General features: G+C 48.7%; 1 protein-coding gene across 1 annotated transcript in view; it reads right to left on the bottom strand.

Moving 5' to 3' along the window:
- Window positions 1–1,708: 1,708 nt before the first annotated feature.
- The window catches only part of FRMPD3 (FERM and PDZ domain containing 3), a 63,051-nt gene continuing 46,458 nt past the window's right edge, over window positions 1,709–18,301 (bottom strand). The window contains exons 13-14 of the mRNA XM_065901290.1: window positions 6,237–7,055; window positions 1,709–4,653 (exon numbers count right to left, since the gene is read on the bottom strand). Coding sequence (XP_065757362.1) covers window positions 1,709–4,653; window positions 6,237–7,055 — 3,764 coding nt within the window. The remainder of the gene's footprint in view (window positions 4,654–6,236; window positions 7,056–18,301) is intronic.

Raw genomic sequence — 18,301 nt, 5'->3', positions numbered from 1 at the left:
AATGAATGACACAGGCGGGGCCTGAGTGGTGAAGGGGCAGGATCAAGATGTTGGGAGAAGAGGCAGACCACGTCAGCAGGCAGGCTCGCGGTGGTCGCGGGGGGGGGAACGGTTCCCCACTGGCTGCATCTCTGGCCCATTAAACAACTTGGTCCTGTGGGAGGAGAGGCAAGGAAGAGGGGGCTGGCTTTTGCAGAAGGAGCTCCCCTAATCCTTGCCGGGAGGAAGCGCCACTCAGGGGGTCCTTTATCGCACTCGGGGATACCAAGGATGGGTGCGGGTTAAGCACAGTGTACATCTTTATAAAACTCACATAAGAACGGAAGGTTTCACGTGAGCCTCTCACGGAATGATGAAAGAGAGGCAGACACAGGGCACGAGCTTGTGGGAAATGGGGGTTATGGAGAGGTGGATGAGAAGCAATCTATACAGAAGAAACATTGGCTTTCTTTGTTCCCTACAATGGGCAATTAGTAGGGACTCCGTGTCTTCACTCCCAGGAACGTTGTAGTGGGGGCGGTGACGGCAGCAGATGTGTGTCAAGGAGGATGCTAAACAGTGCGGATTCCCTTCCAGATGACTCCGGGGGAGTGGGGGGGGGGGGAGAGAGAGAGAGAGAGAGGTGCCGGAATGCACCAGGTAAGGCGCTCAGCTTCTTTTCTTAGAGAGACAAATCCACAGGGTCAATACACAGCCAAAAGCATATACTCAGGGTTAACATATCACGCTAGCTTCCAGAAGTTTAAGATATAGTCATCAACAGCCCCCCTGACCCCTCCCCCCCACCCCCACCCCCCACCCCCCACCCCCCATCTGTAGCTAAGTCGGACTCCTAAGGACAGTCTGTCTGGTAGAGAGATGTTGAGAGGAGCCGCACGCCGGCAGCGACAGCCCCTGCGCTGGGCTGGGCCAGGCGGGCTCTGAGGCCTGCGCTGGGTCTCCCCAGGGCAGACGTGTTCACCAGGTACCTTACCCAGAATGAGCGGGGTGATCCCAGATGCTTGCTCCCTAGTGGACCGAGTCGCCCTGCCTGTCAGCGAGGGGCAGGGCACTTTGGGGATGGCTGGTGTGGAGCTACTGGGCCCGGGGGCGAGCGCTCCCTGAGGCCGCCAGCCTGCTGGGCCGGCTACAAACAGCTGAGCGCGGCTGTTTTCTGCAGACCCACTACCCGGGCACAAGCCCTCCGGGGTGGCTCCTGCCGAGTTAGTGTGAGCCCAGGGTGGGTGGGCACGTCTGGACTGCGTGCCCGAGCCTCTCCGCTCGCTCGGCGCTGTGGCCTGCTGCTACTGCCACTGCTCCCCAGAGGGGCACAGGAGCCAAGAGGAGCTCAGGGCCCACGGGCCCCCTGCTTCAGGCCCGCCTCCCTCCGGCTACCACGATGGAGCAGGAAGAGGACCTGACGTCACGTCTCAGCCCTAGAGAAGAGAGGCTATACAGATCTGCGGCGGGCGTAGTGACGGGGGAGGGGGGGCCTTGGCCCTCACAGTGACGCCCAGAGGCCAGGGAAGGGGTGAGGATACCCGGGGTGGCAGTTGCCGGGAGCCCTCAGGGACAGCCTCAACGCACAGAGCTGTCACTCCCTGGAGACTGAGGGCTCTGGGACCCTGACTGGCCCAGCAGACACCCATACTCACCACAAGATGCAAAGACCACAAAGCTCAAACCTGGGGCCACGGTTGGGGAAGGGGGGCAGGCCCGGGCAGATGGCCTACTTGATAAGGGTTTTTAAGGAGCGGGTGAATGTGCTCATAACAGTCGCTGAAGTGGGGGAGTCCGGTGTGTTCCCCGCGGCTGCTGCCTGCTGCTGCTGCTTAAGGCTCCGGGCGGTGGACTCCTCGGCTGCGCGCAGCAGGAAGGTGTAGTTCCTCACCACCTCTTCCACCTTGGCCAGCAGCTCTTGGCGCTGGGCCTCAGAGCGCACGATGAACACCAGCCGCACGAACGTTTCAATGAGGCTGCTCAGCACCTGGAAGCTGCCCGTGATGGCTGCCAGCATGTGAGTGGGGCTCTTGTCCACGTTGGCCACGCGGCGGCAGGAGGCCCGGAGCTCCTTGAACTTGAGAGCCAGCTCGAGCTTGTACTCAGAGATCTGGGAGACGTAGGGCTTGGGGGCGCGGGCCTCGGGGCTGGCCACGCACTGCCTCAGGACCGTCAGCAGCTCGTTGGTGTCCAGCCGGGCGGCCAGGAAGCCGTCAGGCAGGCCGTAGGCATGGGCCCGCAGGGCGTTGATCTTGGCCAGGCTCCCCTCGAAGGTGGACACCCGCAGGTCGATCTCCTGGGTGCGGGAGGCCTCCGGGCTGCTGCAGGTGGCGGCATCCAGCACCTGCAGGGTCCTGCTCACCACGGGCACCACCTGTTCGTCCAGCTTCATGCCGGGCAGGATCTTCATGGGGATGGAGTAGGAGAGCTCGTCCTTGCCATCGCTGGTGTCATCCGCCATGTCGCACTTGCGGTAGTAGAAGCAGTAGCGGATGGAGCAGCACTTGCTGCTCTCACTGTCCTCGTCCAGCTCCGCGGGCTTCCGGTACACCTCTTCCGGCAGTGAGAACACGGCCATCTGTCTGGGGCCTTTGGTCTCAGGGGCAACGTGGACGTAGGAGGGGTCTCCCAGGGTCGGGGATTCCAGCGACATGCTTTTGGGACCCACGCCTAGGGGGAGGCCTGCCTCTACCTCCTTGGCCTCCCTGGGCAGCATGCCCAGGGGTGGGTGCGGGTAGACGTCCGAGGTCAGCGAGGCCCTGTCGCCCTGGTCCAGCTCACTGATGCTGTAGCGGCGCATCAGTTTCCTGTAGTTGGGAGCTCCTAGACACTCGCCCCCCGAGGCACATGTGGTCAGGCATGAAACCCCGCTCTCAGGGTCCGATCGGCACTCTCGGGATTCCAGGCTGGTGGAGCGGATGCGCCGGACACTGGTGGGGCTGCCGAGGCTCAAGCCTAGGCCGGCCTCTGGCTGCCTCTGGGTCGGGGGGACCCTGTCCCTCTCCCTCCCCCGGAGGCCAGGCACCGGCGTCTGGGGGGCCTGAGGCCGGGCCCCCCGGCACATGCGCTTGCAATCACAGCTGCGCCTCTGCTCTCGGGACATGCCGGGCCCCTGCTGCACGGGGCTGCTGCGGAGCTGGCAGCTGCAGCGGCCTGGAGCTGGGGGTTGCAGGTACTCGGTGCCCGACAGCTCCCCCTGGCTCGGTGGCTTGAGAAGTTCCTCAAGGAACTCCAGCTCATACTGCTTCACCTTCTGCAGCTGGGCCTGCCGCTCATCGGTCTCCTTCTTCTGGCGGGTTGGGAAGGTGGCAGAGAATAAGTTGCGGAGCCGGAAGGGACCCCGGGACGATTTGGGCTTGGTGGGGCCTTCGGAGGCCAAGTGGGCTCCATCCAGGGTCGTTTCGATCTTTCTGGAGGGCATGGTGCTCACCTGCCGGCTGGCAGCCTGAGGCCTCAGCGGGCTCTGGCCTCGCTGCTGACAGCTGGGGCTCTGGCCTCGTGGCGGACAGCTGGGGCTCTGCAGAACCATGGGGTAGCCGGCTCGGGGGACCAGGCTGGTGTCTTCAAGCTTGCTGCTTTGGGGGGTGATCTCCAGCTGCCCCTTCTCCCCCTGGCCGGAGACGGTGCCCTGCTTGTGCAGGGAAGGCTTAGCACCCTCAGGCCCGCCCTTGCCCACCACCTCCCCGGTACCTTGCTTGCCCACTGACTCTCGACTCACTCGAGAAAGATAGCTTTGGGGAGGGAAACTTTGAATAGGCAGCCTGTCCTCTTGTGAAGAGAGGTGCAGGCTATCAGCTCGGCTGCCTGTGGGTGCTCTGGAGCCGGAAGAGACTTCCGGGCTCAGCTGCGGCTGGGAATTCCGTGAGGCCTCTGGAGCACTGGGACTCATTTTGAACTTAAGATTCTTATTGGCACTGCCGCTCATCATGCTAACTTCTGGCCTTCCCATGCTGACCTCTGACCTCCCCATGCTGGCCTCTAACCTCTCCCCACTGTTGGGGGGGCTCCCCGAGGCCCCGCCAGGGGCAGATAGACTCTTAGTATGAACCACCTGCTGTAGGGTGGCCGAGATGATGGCTGGGGTCACACTGCCCTTTGGGTCCAGGATAAGCTTGGGGCTCAACCTGACCTCCTTGGGCAGGCTCTCCCTTAGCTCAGAGACCTGCTCTTCACTGAGGGACGGTGTGGCCGCCCTCAGTGACATCTCTAGGCCCGCCCGAGTGTGGCCAGGCCCTTTGTCCTCAGGAACTGGGGACAGCAGGCTCAGATTCTTCTGCTCACTCAGCTGAGGGGACAGTGCTGGGTGCACAGCCAGGGCGTACGTTCGCTCGTTCTGTGGCTGCGCCTCTGACGGGGGCACCTTCCTCCGAGCACCAGGGGCGCCAGGACTCTGGCCTGTGACAGCTGGCTGGAGGGATGGGCTGGGATCCGGGCGCCCGAGAGAGTAAGGGGCCGTGAGAACGGCCTGGGCTGCACAGCTCTGGATCCGGAAAGGCAGGTCCTTGCGGGCCAGGAGGCTGTCCTTGTTGAGATGCTGGGCCAGGAAGTAGGTGGTATTCTGGTGCTGCTTCATGGCTGACACCACCTCCGACATGTCCGTGAGCTCCGAAGAGTTGGTTTCGTGGCCCGAGTCCAGCGACGATTCAGGGGTGATTGTGGCCAGCACAATCAGACCTGGAGGGACAGGGATAGGGTCTGCAGCATTTACTCGTGTCAAGTCCTTTCCAACCGTATGTAGAGAGTCTATGAGGGTCAAGGTTAGTCAGCAGGATTTCAAGCTGGAAAAAACCAGTCAGGCCTGGGGGGCCTGCAGGGCTGAGGGTGGGAGGTCGGGAGGGGAGGGGACAAAGAAAGGCAAGCTGGGAGAGGGGTGATGAAGGGCTGGAATCCGCAAGAGAAACAGAAGAGGCCTAGAGAAGATCTGGGCAGTTTGATGGCAAATTAACATGCAGATCACAGGCAAAACAACATGCTAATCATCACTATTTTTAGATTCAACAGCTAGGAAATTTTTGTTAATTGTCCTGAAGAGAGCCAGCAAAGAGAGCTCCCTCTCTCCCTGGCCCTCCTCATCTGGCCAGGCCTGCCTACAGTCCCTGCAGCTGAGGCCATTTAGCTGAGCTTGGCCTCTCTCTGGCTATCACATGGGCCTCTAGCCTGGGAGCAGCCAGTGCTTGGAGCTCCAGACTCTGAGCAAAGAGAAATGCCAGGCCCGGGGGCCGAACACATGGGGGCTGCCCGACACCAAGGATGCGCTCACATACAGAAAAGGCAGGTACTCACTCTGGTCAGCGAGGCTCCCTCTGACCCCAATTGCTTCACCCTCTCTGTCCACACTTGCCCTCGCCTCACAGGCTTTCTCATATGCCTTATTCCTCCCTATTTCCTTCCTGTCACTGTATCACTGACCTCTTTGTTTGAAGGCATATGTGTGTGGAAGGATGTATGTGTGACTATGGGTACGTGTCTGACATCCGTGTTTGTCTACAAGATGGATGTATGTGGGTCTATAACAGGGAATAGCATGCATGCTGTATAGTTTGCCCATCGAATAATAATAACAATAATAGTGGCTACCACTTACAGAGTCCTTACTATGTGCTAGGAAGTGTTTATGTACTTTGCATGAACGATCTCATTTAATCCTCACAACAACCCTACGTGATAGGACTATTGTTCTCAAATCCATTGAAGATGACAAAAGTGAGGCTCAGAGAGGGTTAAGTGCCTTGCCAAAGCAAAGGTGACACTGAAAGTGGTGAAGAAGCCAGGACTTGGATGCGTCTGAGAGCCAAAGCTCTTAGGCGGATAAAGGTCTCAGCCCTGAGCGGTGAGGGCTCCTGGCTCCCCTGATCCCAGGTCCCTAGGTGGTTAGTTGGTCATTTTGTTTTTCTTCCAGTCATATGCATGCTGGATGTTCTTTGCCTGTCTTCTATATGTCTCACAATCTTGCTCTGATCCTCCATCCTGGCCTGGCTCCGTAGCTGTCACGGCCCCAATCCCTGGGGTCCATCGGCAAGACATTTCCAAAGCGATAGGAATGGTGAGAGCCAGAGCTCTAGCGGGGGCTGAGCGGTAGATCCCTGCCGCAGCTTCGTCGCTCCCCCGACCCTACCTGAACTGTCTCTGGCCCATCCACTGCCCTGACACACCACGCTGACTTTGACCTCTGCCCGGGAAGAAGAAATGTCACCTGCTGGGTCTGCCTGGCCAGGAGAAGGAAAGGGAGGCAAGAGGGAGGAGGAACGCGCTGTTACCTGCAGTCTGAGGGGCTGGGGGGTGTGGTCCATCCTCTGAGGCTGCCAGGGCTTCCAGAGCCTGCAGAGTGGACACCAGGGCATCATCTAGCTCCTGGGCATGATCTCGGACTGTCCGGGTCTGCACGCTGTCAATCAGTGTCACCGGAATCTCATCGTACAGGAGCCCACGCAGGTGGCGTCCTTGCTCCTGGCTCTGGACGGCCCGGCGCTTGGGGTCCTCTTCATCAGAACTGTTGTCTCGGAAACCAGGAGGTGGGGCAGCAATGGAAGGCAACAGCGAAGTGCTCTCGTCTTCCTCCTCTTCCTCCTCCTCACTCCCGGGGGGTGGGAGGGACATCAAGTCTACCATATTGTCACGAGAGGAGCCAGACCTCCCACCTTTGCGAGGGCCCAGCTGCTCCTGGAGTTTGGCTTTGCAAGAGTCACAGTAGAAATTCAGGGCTTCAGCCCCAAGGGAATTGTCCAAAGTGTAGGACCGGGCCCTGCTGGCACAAGGCTCATGGTCTAGGCTAGCTGCATCAAAGTCATCAGGGATCACATAACCTTGGCCAGAACTCTTGGACGTGGGGTCAGACTTGGTCCGGGGCCTGGTCTCCTCAAAGAAGATTAAGTTCTCATTGACATCTGTCCGGCTTTCCTGATCCTTCCTTTGTTCCCGCATGTGGAGGTAGCAAAAGCTGACAAGCTCAGAGTCGGCAGGCGGGGGCGTGCAGCGGCTCGACTTCCTGGGGCTGGTGCCCATGCTGCCCACATAACTACTCTCCTTTTTCCCCAGGTGGCCCCCAGTGACAGGGCGGTGGGCGCTGTGCATGTAATCTAAACCCAGAAAGAGAATCAACACATGAGCCCTGGTGCTGAGGACTGTGGCTGAGTTTCCTTGGAGTCTCGGGCCTGGGTCTCTGGAGCCCAGTTGGGTGGTAGGTACTGAGAGGGAGCATTATCTGGCTGCCAGAGAGGAGGGCAAGGGGCAGCCACGCTGCTGCTGCCCCTGAAAGTAAAGTGAGTGGAATCAAATGGCCTGGGCTGCTAATAGCCCCATCACCTGTGAAATGGGAAAAGGCATGGGCTGGGGTGGAGGTGAACACCTTGGTATCTGGGCACAGCTGGACTCTCACACAGGTATGTCTGGTCTGAGAGTCAGCTGTAGGGTGAGGTTTGTTTTATGTCCCCCCTGGAACTGTCCCTGTCTCAAACCCCAATCTATTCAGGACCTGAACCACCCCCAGTGCTCTGTGACACTCGTGTTATGCTGGATCTCTTGAGGCAGAAGGAAATGAATCTGACAGGTTAGGAGTGGTTCAGTGGGCAAGTGTAAAGTAGGCTAGTACAATCCCAAGAGTGTGTATTTCAAAGAGGATTTTCGATGGAGGGGCCCTAAAAGAATAGAGCCCTACTAGTAAAATTCAGTATATCTGAATGTGTAAAGCATATGAGGGATACGCTGGGATGTGGGAGGAGGGTAGGGGGAGCATTTTTGTCAACTCCTCAAATCATAGCACTTCTCTGTATTCATACAGCGCTAGGCTGCCTGCTCTACATACATGTGGCAAAATGTTCTAGTCAAAAGTTTTTAACGATGGTAAGTGCGTGCATCTGTGAATTATCCATAGCAAATGCTTTCTTTCTGGTTTCTCTCCTTTAGTCTGTTTTGGGGACCCCTTCCCATGTTATCTGTGAGAATATACTCAGACAATGCCAATTCCCTTTGCTATCAGCAGACAGACAGACAGAGATGGCAGGCATTAACTTAGGCTAAAGTCATAAACATGATCCTATTTAATCCTCACAACAACCCAGTGAGGTAGGTGCTATCATATCCCCATTTTACAGACAAAGAAACTGATCCATTCGTTCTGTGACTTACACAAGGTCACATGAGTTGTAAATGGCAGTATGGATTCTTTTTTATTTTTTTCTTGGCCGTGCCACGTGGCTTGTGGGGTCTTACTTTCCCGACCAGGGATTGAACCTGGGCCCTTGGCAGTGAAAGCACAGAGTCGTAACCACTGGACCGCAAGGGAATGCCCTGGCAGTCTGGATTTGAGCCCAGGTTTGAGGGTCTACAAAGCCCATGTTTCTTTTTTTTCTTAAACATATTTATTGGAGTATAATTGCTTTACAGTGGTGTGTTAGTTTCTGCTTTATAACAAAGTGAATCAGTTATACACATACATATGTCCCCATATCTCTTCCCTCTTGCGTCTCCCTCCCTCCCACCCTCCCTATTCCACCCCTCTAGGTGGTCACAGAGCACCGAGCTGATCTCCGTGTGCTATGCAGCTGCTTCCCAGTAGCTATCTATTTTACATTTGGTAGTGTATACATGTCCATGCCACTCTCTCACTTTGTCACAGCTTACCCTTCCCCCTCCCCGTATCCTCAAGTCCATGCCCTAGTAGGTCTGTGTCTTTACTCCTGTCCTGCCCTTAGGTTCTCCATGACCTTTTTTTTTTTTTTTTAAATTCCATATATATGTGTTAGCACACGGTATTTGTTTTTCTCTTTATGACTTACTTCACTGTATGACAGACTCTAGGTCCATCCACCTCACTACAAATAACTCAATTTCGTTTCTTTTTATGCAAAGCCCATGTTTTTTAACCATTACCCTATAGTTCATCATGATTCTTAAGATGCTGGGGAAAAAACAATCTCAAATGCCCTTCAAATTCCAGCTGGACAGGGTCAATGTGTCAGCGTTGCTTTTTATTAGTGCTTATAGTCATCACAAAAGCATGGTGCTGTCACTTAACAATGGAGCCGTGAAATACATGAAGCAAAACCTGACTGAATTGAAAGGAGAAATACACAACTCAACTGTAATAGTTGGAGACTTCAATACCCTACTTTCAATAATGGATAGAACAACTAGGCAGAAGGTCAACAAGGAAATAGAGGACCTGAACAGCACTATAAACCAACTAGACCTAATAGAAATCTACAGAGAAAGGGGGAAGATGGCAGAAGAGTAAGACGCAGAGATCACCTTCCTCCCCACAGATACATCAGAAATAACATCTACACGTGGAACAACTCCTACAGAACACCTACTGAACGCTGGCAGAAGACCTCAGACCTCCCAAAAGGCAAGAAACCCCCCACATACCTGGGTAGGGTAAAAGAGAAAAGAAAAAAGACAAAAGGATAGGGACGGGACCTGCACCAGTGGGAGGGAGCCATGAAGGAGGAAAGGTTCCCACACACTAGGAAGCCCCTTCGCAGGTGGAGACTGCAGGTGGCGGAGGGGTGAAGCTTCGGAGCTGCGGAGGAGAGCGCAGCAACAGGGGTGCGGAGGGCAAAGCGGGGAGATTCCCGCACAGAAGATCAGGGCCGACCGGCACTCACCAGCCCGAGAGGCTTGTCTACTCACCCGCCGGGGCAGGCGGGGCTGGGAGCTGAGGCTCGGGAGAGGACTGGGGTTGGCGGAATGAACGCAGCCTGAAGGGGTTGGTGCACCACGGCTAGCCGGGAGGGAGTCCAGGGAAAGGTCTGGACCTGCCGAAGAGGCAAGAGACTTTTTCTTCCCTCTTTGTTTCCTGGTGCGCAAGGAGAGGCGATTAAGAGCGCTGCTTAAAGGAGCTCCAGAGACGGGCGCGAGCCGCGGCTAAAAGTGCGGACCCCAGAGACGGGCATGAGACGCTAAGGCTGCTGCTGCCGCCACCAAGAAGCCTGTGTGCGAGCACAGCTCACTATCCACACCCCCCTTCCGGGGAGCCTGTGCAGCCCGCCACTGCCAGGGTCCCGGAATCCAGGGACAACTCCCCTGGGAGAACGCACGGCATGCCTCAGGCTGGTGCAGTGTCACGGCGGCCTCTGCCACCGCAGGCTCGCCCCCCACTCCGTGCCCTTTCCTCCCCCCGTGGCCTGAGTGAGCCAGAGCCCCTGAATCAGCAGCTCCTTTAACCCCATCCTGTCTGAGTGAAGAACAGACGCCCTCCAGCGACCTACACACAGAGGCAGGGCCAAATCCAAAGCTGAACCCCAGGGGCTGTGTGAACAAAGAAGAGAAAGGGAAATCTCTCCCAGCAGCCACAGGAGCAGGGGATTAAATCTCCACAACCAACTTGATGTACCCTGCATCTGTGGAATACCTGAATAGACAACAAATCATCCCAAATTGAGGAGGTGGACTTTGAGAGCAAGATTTATTATTTTTTCCCCTTTTCCTCTTTTTGTGTGTATGATTCTGTGGGAGATTTTGTCTGTATAGCTTTGCTTTCACCATTTGTCCTAGGGTTCTATCCGTCTGTCTTTTTTTTTTAATTAAAAAAATTTTTTTTCTTAATAATTATTTTTTTATTTTAATAAATTTATTTTATTTTACCTTACTTTATTTTATTTTCTTTTATCCCCTTTCTTCCTTTTTTTTTTTTTTTGCATTATGCGGGCCTCTCACTGTTATGGCCTCTCCCGTTGTGGAGTACAGGCTCCAGACGTGCAGGCTCAGCGGCCATGGCTCACAGGCCCAGCCACTCCGCGCCATGTGGGATCTTCCCGGACCAGGGCACGAACCCGTGTCCCCTGCATTGGCAGGCGGACTCTCAACCACTGTGCCACCAGGGAAGCCCTCTTTCTTTCTTTCTCTCTTTCTTTCTACTTTTTCTCCTTTTATTCTGAGCCGTGTGGATGAAAGGCTCTTGGTGCTGCAGCCAGGAGTCAGTGCTCTGCCTCTGAGGTGGGAGAGCCAAATTCAGGACCCTGGTCCACAAGAGACCCCCCAGCTCCACATAATATCAAATGGCGAAAACCTCCCAGAGATCTCCATCTCAACACCAACACCCAGCTTCACTCAACAACCAGCAAGCTACAGTGCTGGACACCCAATGCCAAACAACTAGCAAGACAGGAACACAACCCAACCCATTATCAGAGAGGCTGCCTAAAATCATAATAAGTCCACAGACACCCCAAAACACACCACGAGACGTGGACCTGCCCACCAGACAGACAAGATCCAGCCTCATCCACCAGAACACAGGCACTAGTCCCCTCCACCAGGAAGCCTACACAAACCACTGAACCAACTTTAGCCACTGGCGACAGACACCAAAAACAACGGGAACTACGAAGCTGCAGCCTGCAAAAAGGAGACCCCAAACACAGTAAGATAAGCAAAATGAGAAGTAAGAAAAACACATAGCAGATGAAGGAGAAAGATAAAAACCCACCAGACCTAAAAATGAAGAGGAAATAGGCAGTCTACCTGAAAAAGAATTCAGAGTAATGATAGTAAAGATGATCCAAAATCTTGGAAATAGAATAGACAAAATGCAAGAAACATTTAACAAGGACCTAGAAGAACTAAAGATGAAACAAGCAACGATGAACAACACAATAAATGAAATTAAAAATACTCTAGAAGGGATCAATAGCAGAATAACTGAGGCAAAGGAACAGATAAGTGACCTGGAAGATAAAATAGTGGAAATAACTACTGCAGAGCAGAATAAAGAAAAAAGAATGAAAAGAACTGAGGACAGTCTCAGAGACCTTTGGGACAACATTAAACGCACCAACATTCAAATTATAGGGGTTCCAGAAGAAGAAGAGAAAAAGAAAGGGACTGAGAAAATATTTGAAGAGATTATAGTTGAAAACTTCCCTAATATGGGAAAGGAAATAGTTAAGTCCAGGAAGCACAGAGAGTCCCATACAGGATAAATCCAAGGAGAAACACACCAAGACACATATTAATCAAACTGCCAAAAATTAAATACAAAGAAAACATATTAAAAGCAGCAAGGGAAAAACAACAAATAACACACAAGGGAATCCCCATAAGGTTAACAGCTGATCTTTAAGCAGAAACTCTGCAAGCCAGAAGGGACTGGCAGGACATATTTAAAGTGATGAAGGAGAAAAACCTACAACCAAGATTACTCTACCCAGCAAGGATCTCATTCAGATTTGATGGAGAAATTAAAACCTTTACAGACAAGCAAAAGCTGAGAGAGTTCAGCACCACCAAACCAGCATTACAACAAATGCTAAAGGATCTTCTCTAGGCAAGAAACACAAGAGAAGGAAAAGACCTACAACAACAAACCCAAAACAATAAAGAAAATAGGAATAGGAACATTAATTACCTTAAATGTAAATGGATTAAATGCTCCCACCAAAAGACACAGAATGGAGGAATGGATACAAAAACAAGACCCATATATATGCTGTCTACAAGAGACCCACTTCAGACCTAGAGACACACACAGACTAAAAGTGAGGGGATGGAAAAAGATATTCCATGCAAATGGAAACCAAAAGAAAGCTGGAATAGCAGTTCTCATATCAGACAAAATAGACTTTAAAATAAAGACTATTAGAAGAGACAAAGAAGGACACTACATAATGATCAAAGGATCGATCCAAGAAGAAGATATAACAATTGTAAATATTTATGTACCTAACATAGGAGCACCTCAATACATAAGGCAAATACTAACAGCCATAAAAGGGGAAATCAACAGTAACACATTCATAGTAGGGGACTTTAACACCCCACTTTCACTAATGGACAGATCATCCAAAATGAAAATAAATAAGGAAACACAAGCTTTCACTGATACGTTAAACAAGATGGACTTCATTGATATCTATAGGACATTCCATCCAATAACAACAGAATACATATTTTTTTCAAGTGCTCATGGAACATTCCCCAGGATAGATCATATCTTGGGTCACAAATGAAGCCTTGGTAAATTTAAGAAAATTGAAATCGTATCAAGTATCTTTTCCGACCACAACACTCTGAGACTAGATATCAATTACATGAAAAGATCTGAAAAAAATACAAACACATGGAGGCTAAACAATACACTACTTAATTACGAAGTGATCACTGAAGAAATGAAAGAGGAAATGAAAAAACACCTAGAAACAAATGACAATGGAGACACGATGACCCAAAACCTATGGGATGCAGCAAAAGCAGTTCTAAGAGGGAAGTTTATAGCAATACAATCCTACCTTAAGAAACAGGAAACATCTCAAATAAACAACCTAACCTTGCACCTAAAGCAATTAGAGAAAGAAGAACAAAAAAACCCCAAAGTTAGCAGAAGGAAAGAAATCATAAAAATCAGATCAGAAATAAATGCAAAAGAAATGAAGGAAACAATAGCAAAGGTCAATAAAACTAAAAGCTGGTTCTTTGAGAAGATAAACAAAATTGATAAACCATTAGCCAGACTCATCAAGAAAAAAAGGGAGAAGACTCAAATCAATAGAATTAGAAATGAAAAAGGAGAAGTAACAACTGACACTGCAGAAATACAAAAGATCGTGAGAGATTACTACAAGCCACTCTATGCCAATAAAATGGACAACCTGGAAGAAATGGACAAATTCTTAGAAATACACAACCTGCCAAGACTGAATCAGGAAGAAATAGAAAATATGGTCAGACCAATCACAAGCACTGAAATTGAAACTGTGAATAAAAATCTTCCAACAAACAAAAGCCCAGGACCAGATGGCTTCACAGGCGAATTCTCTCAAACATTTACAGAAGAGCTAACACCTATCGTTCTCAAACTCTTCCAAAATATAGCAGAGGGAGGAACACTCCAAACTCATTCTACGCGGCCACCATCACCCTGATACCAAAACCAGACAAGGATGTCACAAAGAAAGAAAACTACAGGCCAATATCACTGATGAGCATAGATGCAAAAAACCTCAACAAAATACTAGCAAACAGTATCCACCAGCACATTAAACGGATCATACACCATGATCAAGTGGGGTTTATTCCAGGAATGCAAGGATTCTTCAATATACGCAAATCAATCAAGGTGATACACCATATTAACAAATTGAAGGAGAAAAACCATATGGTCATCTCAATAGATGCAGAGAAAGCTTTCAACAAAATTCAACACCCATTTATGATAAAAACCCTCCAGAAAGTAGGCATAGAGGGAACTTTCCTCAACATAATAAAGGCCATATATGACAAACCCACAGCCAACATCGTCCTCAATGGTGAAAAACTGAAACCATTTCCACTAAAATCAGGAACAAGACAAGGTTGCCCACTCTCACCACTCCTATTCAACATAGTTTTGGAAGTTTTAGCCACAGCAATCAGAGAAGAAAAGGAAATAAAAGGAATCCAGATCGGAAAAGAAGAAGTAAAGCTGTCACTGTTTGCAGATGACATGATACTATACATAGAGAATCCTAAAGAAGCTACCAGAAATCTACTAGAGCTAATCAATGAATTCAGTAAAGTAGCAGGATACAAAATGAATGCACAGAAATCTCTGGCATTCCTATACACTAATGATGAAAAATCTGAAAGTGAAATCAAGAAAACACTCCCATTTACCACTGCAACACAAAGAATAAAATATCTAGGAGTACACCTACCTAAGGAGACAAAAGACCTGTACGCAGAAAATTATAAGACACTGATGAAAGAAATTAAAAATGATACAGATAGATGGAGAGATATACCATGTTCTTAGATTGGAAGAATCAACATTGTGAAAATGACTCTACTACCCAAAGCAATCTACAGATTCAATGAAATCCCTATCAAGCTACCGCTGGCATTTTTCACAGAACTAGAACAAAAAATTTCACAATTTGTATGGAAACACAAAAGACCCCGAATAGCCAAAGTAATCTTGAAAACGAAAAACGGAGCTGAGGAATCAGGCTCCCTGACTTCAGACTACACTACAAAGCTACAGTAATCAAGACAGTATGGTACCGGCACAGAAACAGAAAGATAGATCAATGGAACAGGATAGAAAGCCCAGAGGTAAACACACGCACATATGGTCACCTTATTTTTGATAAAGGAGGCAGGAATGTACAGTGGAGAAAGGACAGCCTCTTCAATAAGTGGTGCTGGGAAAACTGGACAGGTACATGTAAAAGTATGAGATTAGATCACTCCCTAACACCATACACAAACATAAGCTCAAAATGGATTAAAGACCTAAATATAAGGCCAGACACTATAAAACTCTTAGAGGAAAATACAGGCAGAACACTCTATGACATAAATTACAGCAAGATCCTTTTTGACCCACCTCCTAGAGAAATGGAAATAAAAACAAAAGTAAACAAATGGGACCTAATGAAAGTTCAAAGCTTTTGCACAGCAAAGGAAACCATAAACAAGACCAAAAGACAACCCTCAGAATGGGAGAAAATATTTGCAAATGAAGCAATTGACAAAGGATTAATCTCCAAAATTTACAAGCAGCTCATGCACCTCAATAATAAAAAAACAAACAACCCAATCCAAAAATGGGCAGAAGACTTAAATAGACATTTCTCCAAAGAAGATACAGACTGCCAACAAACACATGAAAGAATGCTCAACATCATTAATCATTAGAGAAATGCAAATCAAAACTACAATGAGATATCATCTCACACCAGTCAGAATGGCCATCATCAAAAAATCTAGAAACAATAAATGCTGGAGAGGGTGTGGAGGAAAGGGAACACTCTTGCACTGTTGGTGGGAATGTGAATTGGTACAGCCACTGTGGAGAACAGTATGGAGGTTCCTTAAAAAACTACAAATAGAACTACCATATGACCCAGCAATCCCACTACTGGGCATATACCCTGAGCAAATCATAATTCAAAAAGAGTCATGTACCAAAATGTTCATTGCAGCTCTATTTACAATAGCCAGTAGACGGAAACAACCTAAGTGTCCATCATCGGGTGAATGGATAAAGAAGATGTGGCACATATATACAATGGAATATTACTCAGCCATATAAAGAAACGAAATTGAGCTATTTGCCATGAGGTGGATGAACCTAGAGTCTGTCATACAGAGTGAAGTAAGTCAGAAAGAGAAAGACAAATACCATATGCTAACACATATTATGGAATTTAAGAAAAAAAATGTCATGAAGAACCTAGGGGTAAGACAGGAATAAAGACACAACATACTAGAGAATGGACTTGAGGATATGGGGAGGGGGAAGGGTAAGCTGTGACAAAGTGAGAAAGTGGCATGGACCTATATACACTACGAAACGTAAATTAGATAGCTACTGGGAAGTGGTCGCATAGCACAGGGAGATCAGCTCGGTGCTTTGTGACCACCTAGAGGGGTGGGATAGGGAGGGTGGGAGGGAGGGAGACGCAAGAGGGAAGAGATATGGGAACATATGTATATGTATAACTGATTCACTTCGTTATAAAGCAGAAACCAACACACCATTGTAAAGCTATTATACTCCAATGAAGATGTAGAAAAAAAAAAGAAATCTATAGAATATGTCACCTAACAGTAGCAGAATATACATTCTGCTTAAGTACACCTGAAACGTTCTCCAGGACAGACCATATGTTAGGTCATAAAATAGACCTCAATGAATTTAAAAGGAATGTAATCATATAAAGTATGTTTTTTGAGCACAACAGAATTAAATTAGAAATTAATAACAGAAGGAAATTTGCAAAATTCATATATGCGTGAAAATTAAATAAAACATTCCTAAATAACCAATGGGTCAAAAGAGGAATCAAAGGAAATTCGAAAATACTTGGACATGAATGAAAATGAAGACAGTATATGATAACTTATGAGATCTAACTAATGTAGGGTTTAGAGGGAAATTTATAAACACCTACATTTAAAACAGAAGAAGGATTTCACATCAATTACCTGACCTTCCACCTTACAAAACTTGAAAAAGATGAGCGAACTATGGGAATTCCCTGGTGGTCCAAGTGCTTAGGACTCGATGCTCTCAGTGCTGTGGCTCAGGTGCAGTCCCTGGTCAGGGAACTGAGATCCTGCAAGCCACACAGTGCAGCCAAGAACAAAACAAAACAAAACAAAACAAAGCAAACAAAAAAACAAACTAAACCTAAAACAAAGCAAGCAGAAGGAAATAAATAATAAAGTATAGAGGATACAAAAATGGAGAAAAATAAATGAAACTAAAAGTTGGTTCTTTGAAAAGATCAGTAATAATAACAAACCTTTAGCTGTACAGACCAGGCAAAAAAGAGAAGATTCAAATTACTAAAATCAGGAATGAAAGAAGGGACATCACTGCTGACTCTACAGGTATGGAATCATTTATAAGGTGAATATTTTGAATAAGCTTATGCCAACAAATTAGATAACCTGAGATAAAACGGACAAATTCCTAGAAATATACAAATTACCAAAACTGACTTAAGAAGACAGAAAGTCTGAATAGGCCAATAACAGGAAGATAAACTGAATTAGTAATTAACTCTCCCCAAATCAATCAATCAAGTCAGTGAGTCAGTCAGTCAGTCAGTCAGTCTGTCAGTCCAGGCCCAAATGGCTTCACTGGTGAACTTTGTCAAATGCTCAAAGAAGCATTTAGAGTAATTTTTCAAAAACCTTCCAAGAAATAGAAAAGGAAGGGATACTTCTCAACTCATTTTGTGATGCCAATATTACCTTGCTACCATAACCAGACAAAGACATCACAAGAAAACTACAGACCAATATTTCTTATGAATTTAGATACAAAATATAGATCTCAACAAAATACTAGCAATCTGAATCCAGAAACATATACCAAGAATTATACACCAAGACCAAGTGGGATTTACTGCAGGAATGCAAGGTTGATTTAACATCCAAAAATCAATTAATATAATACACCATGTTAATAGAACAGAGGACAAAAGCCACATGATCATCTCAATAGACACAGAAAAATCACTTGACAAAGTCCAACACCTTTCATGATAAAACTCGACAAAATAAAAGGGAACTTCCTCCACACGATAAAGGTTAACTATAAAAAACCAAAGCTGGGCTTCCCTGGTGGTGCAGTGGTTAAGAATCCACCTGCCAATGCAGGGTACATGGGTTCAAGTCCTTGTCCGGGAAGATCCCACATGCTGCAGAGCAACTAAGCCCGTGTGCCACAACTACTGAGCCTGTGCTCTAGAGCCTGCAAGCCACAACTATTGAACCCGTGTGCCACAACTACTGAAGCCCATGCGCCTAGAGACCGTGCTCCGCAACAAGAGAAGCCACCGCAATGAGAAGCCTGCGCACCTCAATGAAGAGTAGCCCCCGCTCACCGCAACTA

The sequence above is a fragment of the Phocoena phocoena genome, chromosome X (assembly GCF_963924675.1).
Source record: "Phocoena phocoena chromosome X, mPhoPho1.1, whole genome shotgun sequence".
NCBI classification, from domain to species: domain Eukaryota; kingdom Metazoa; phylum Chordata; class Mammalia; order Artiodactyla; family Phocoenidae; genus Phocoena; species Phocoena phocoena.
Note: the sequence above shows the minus strand (reverse complement) of the source record. Positions and strands in the feature narration are given on the sequence as shown.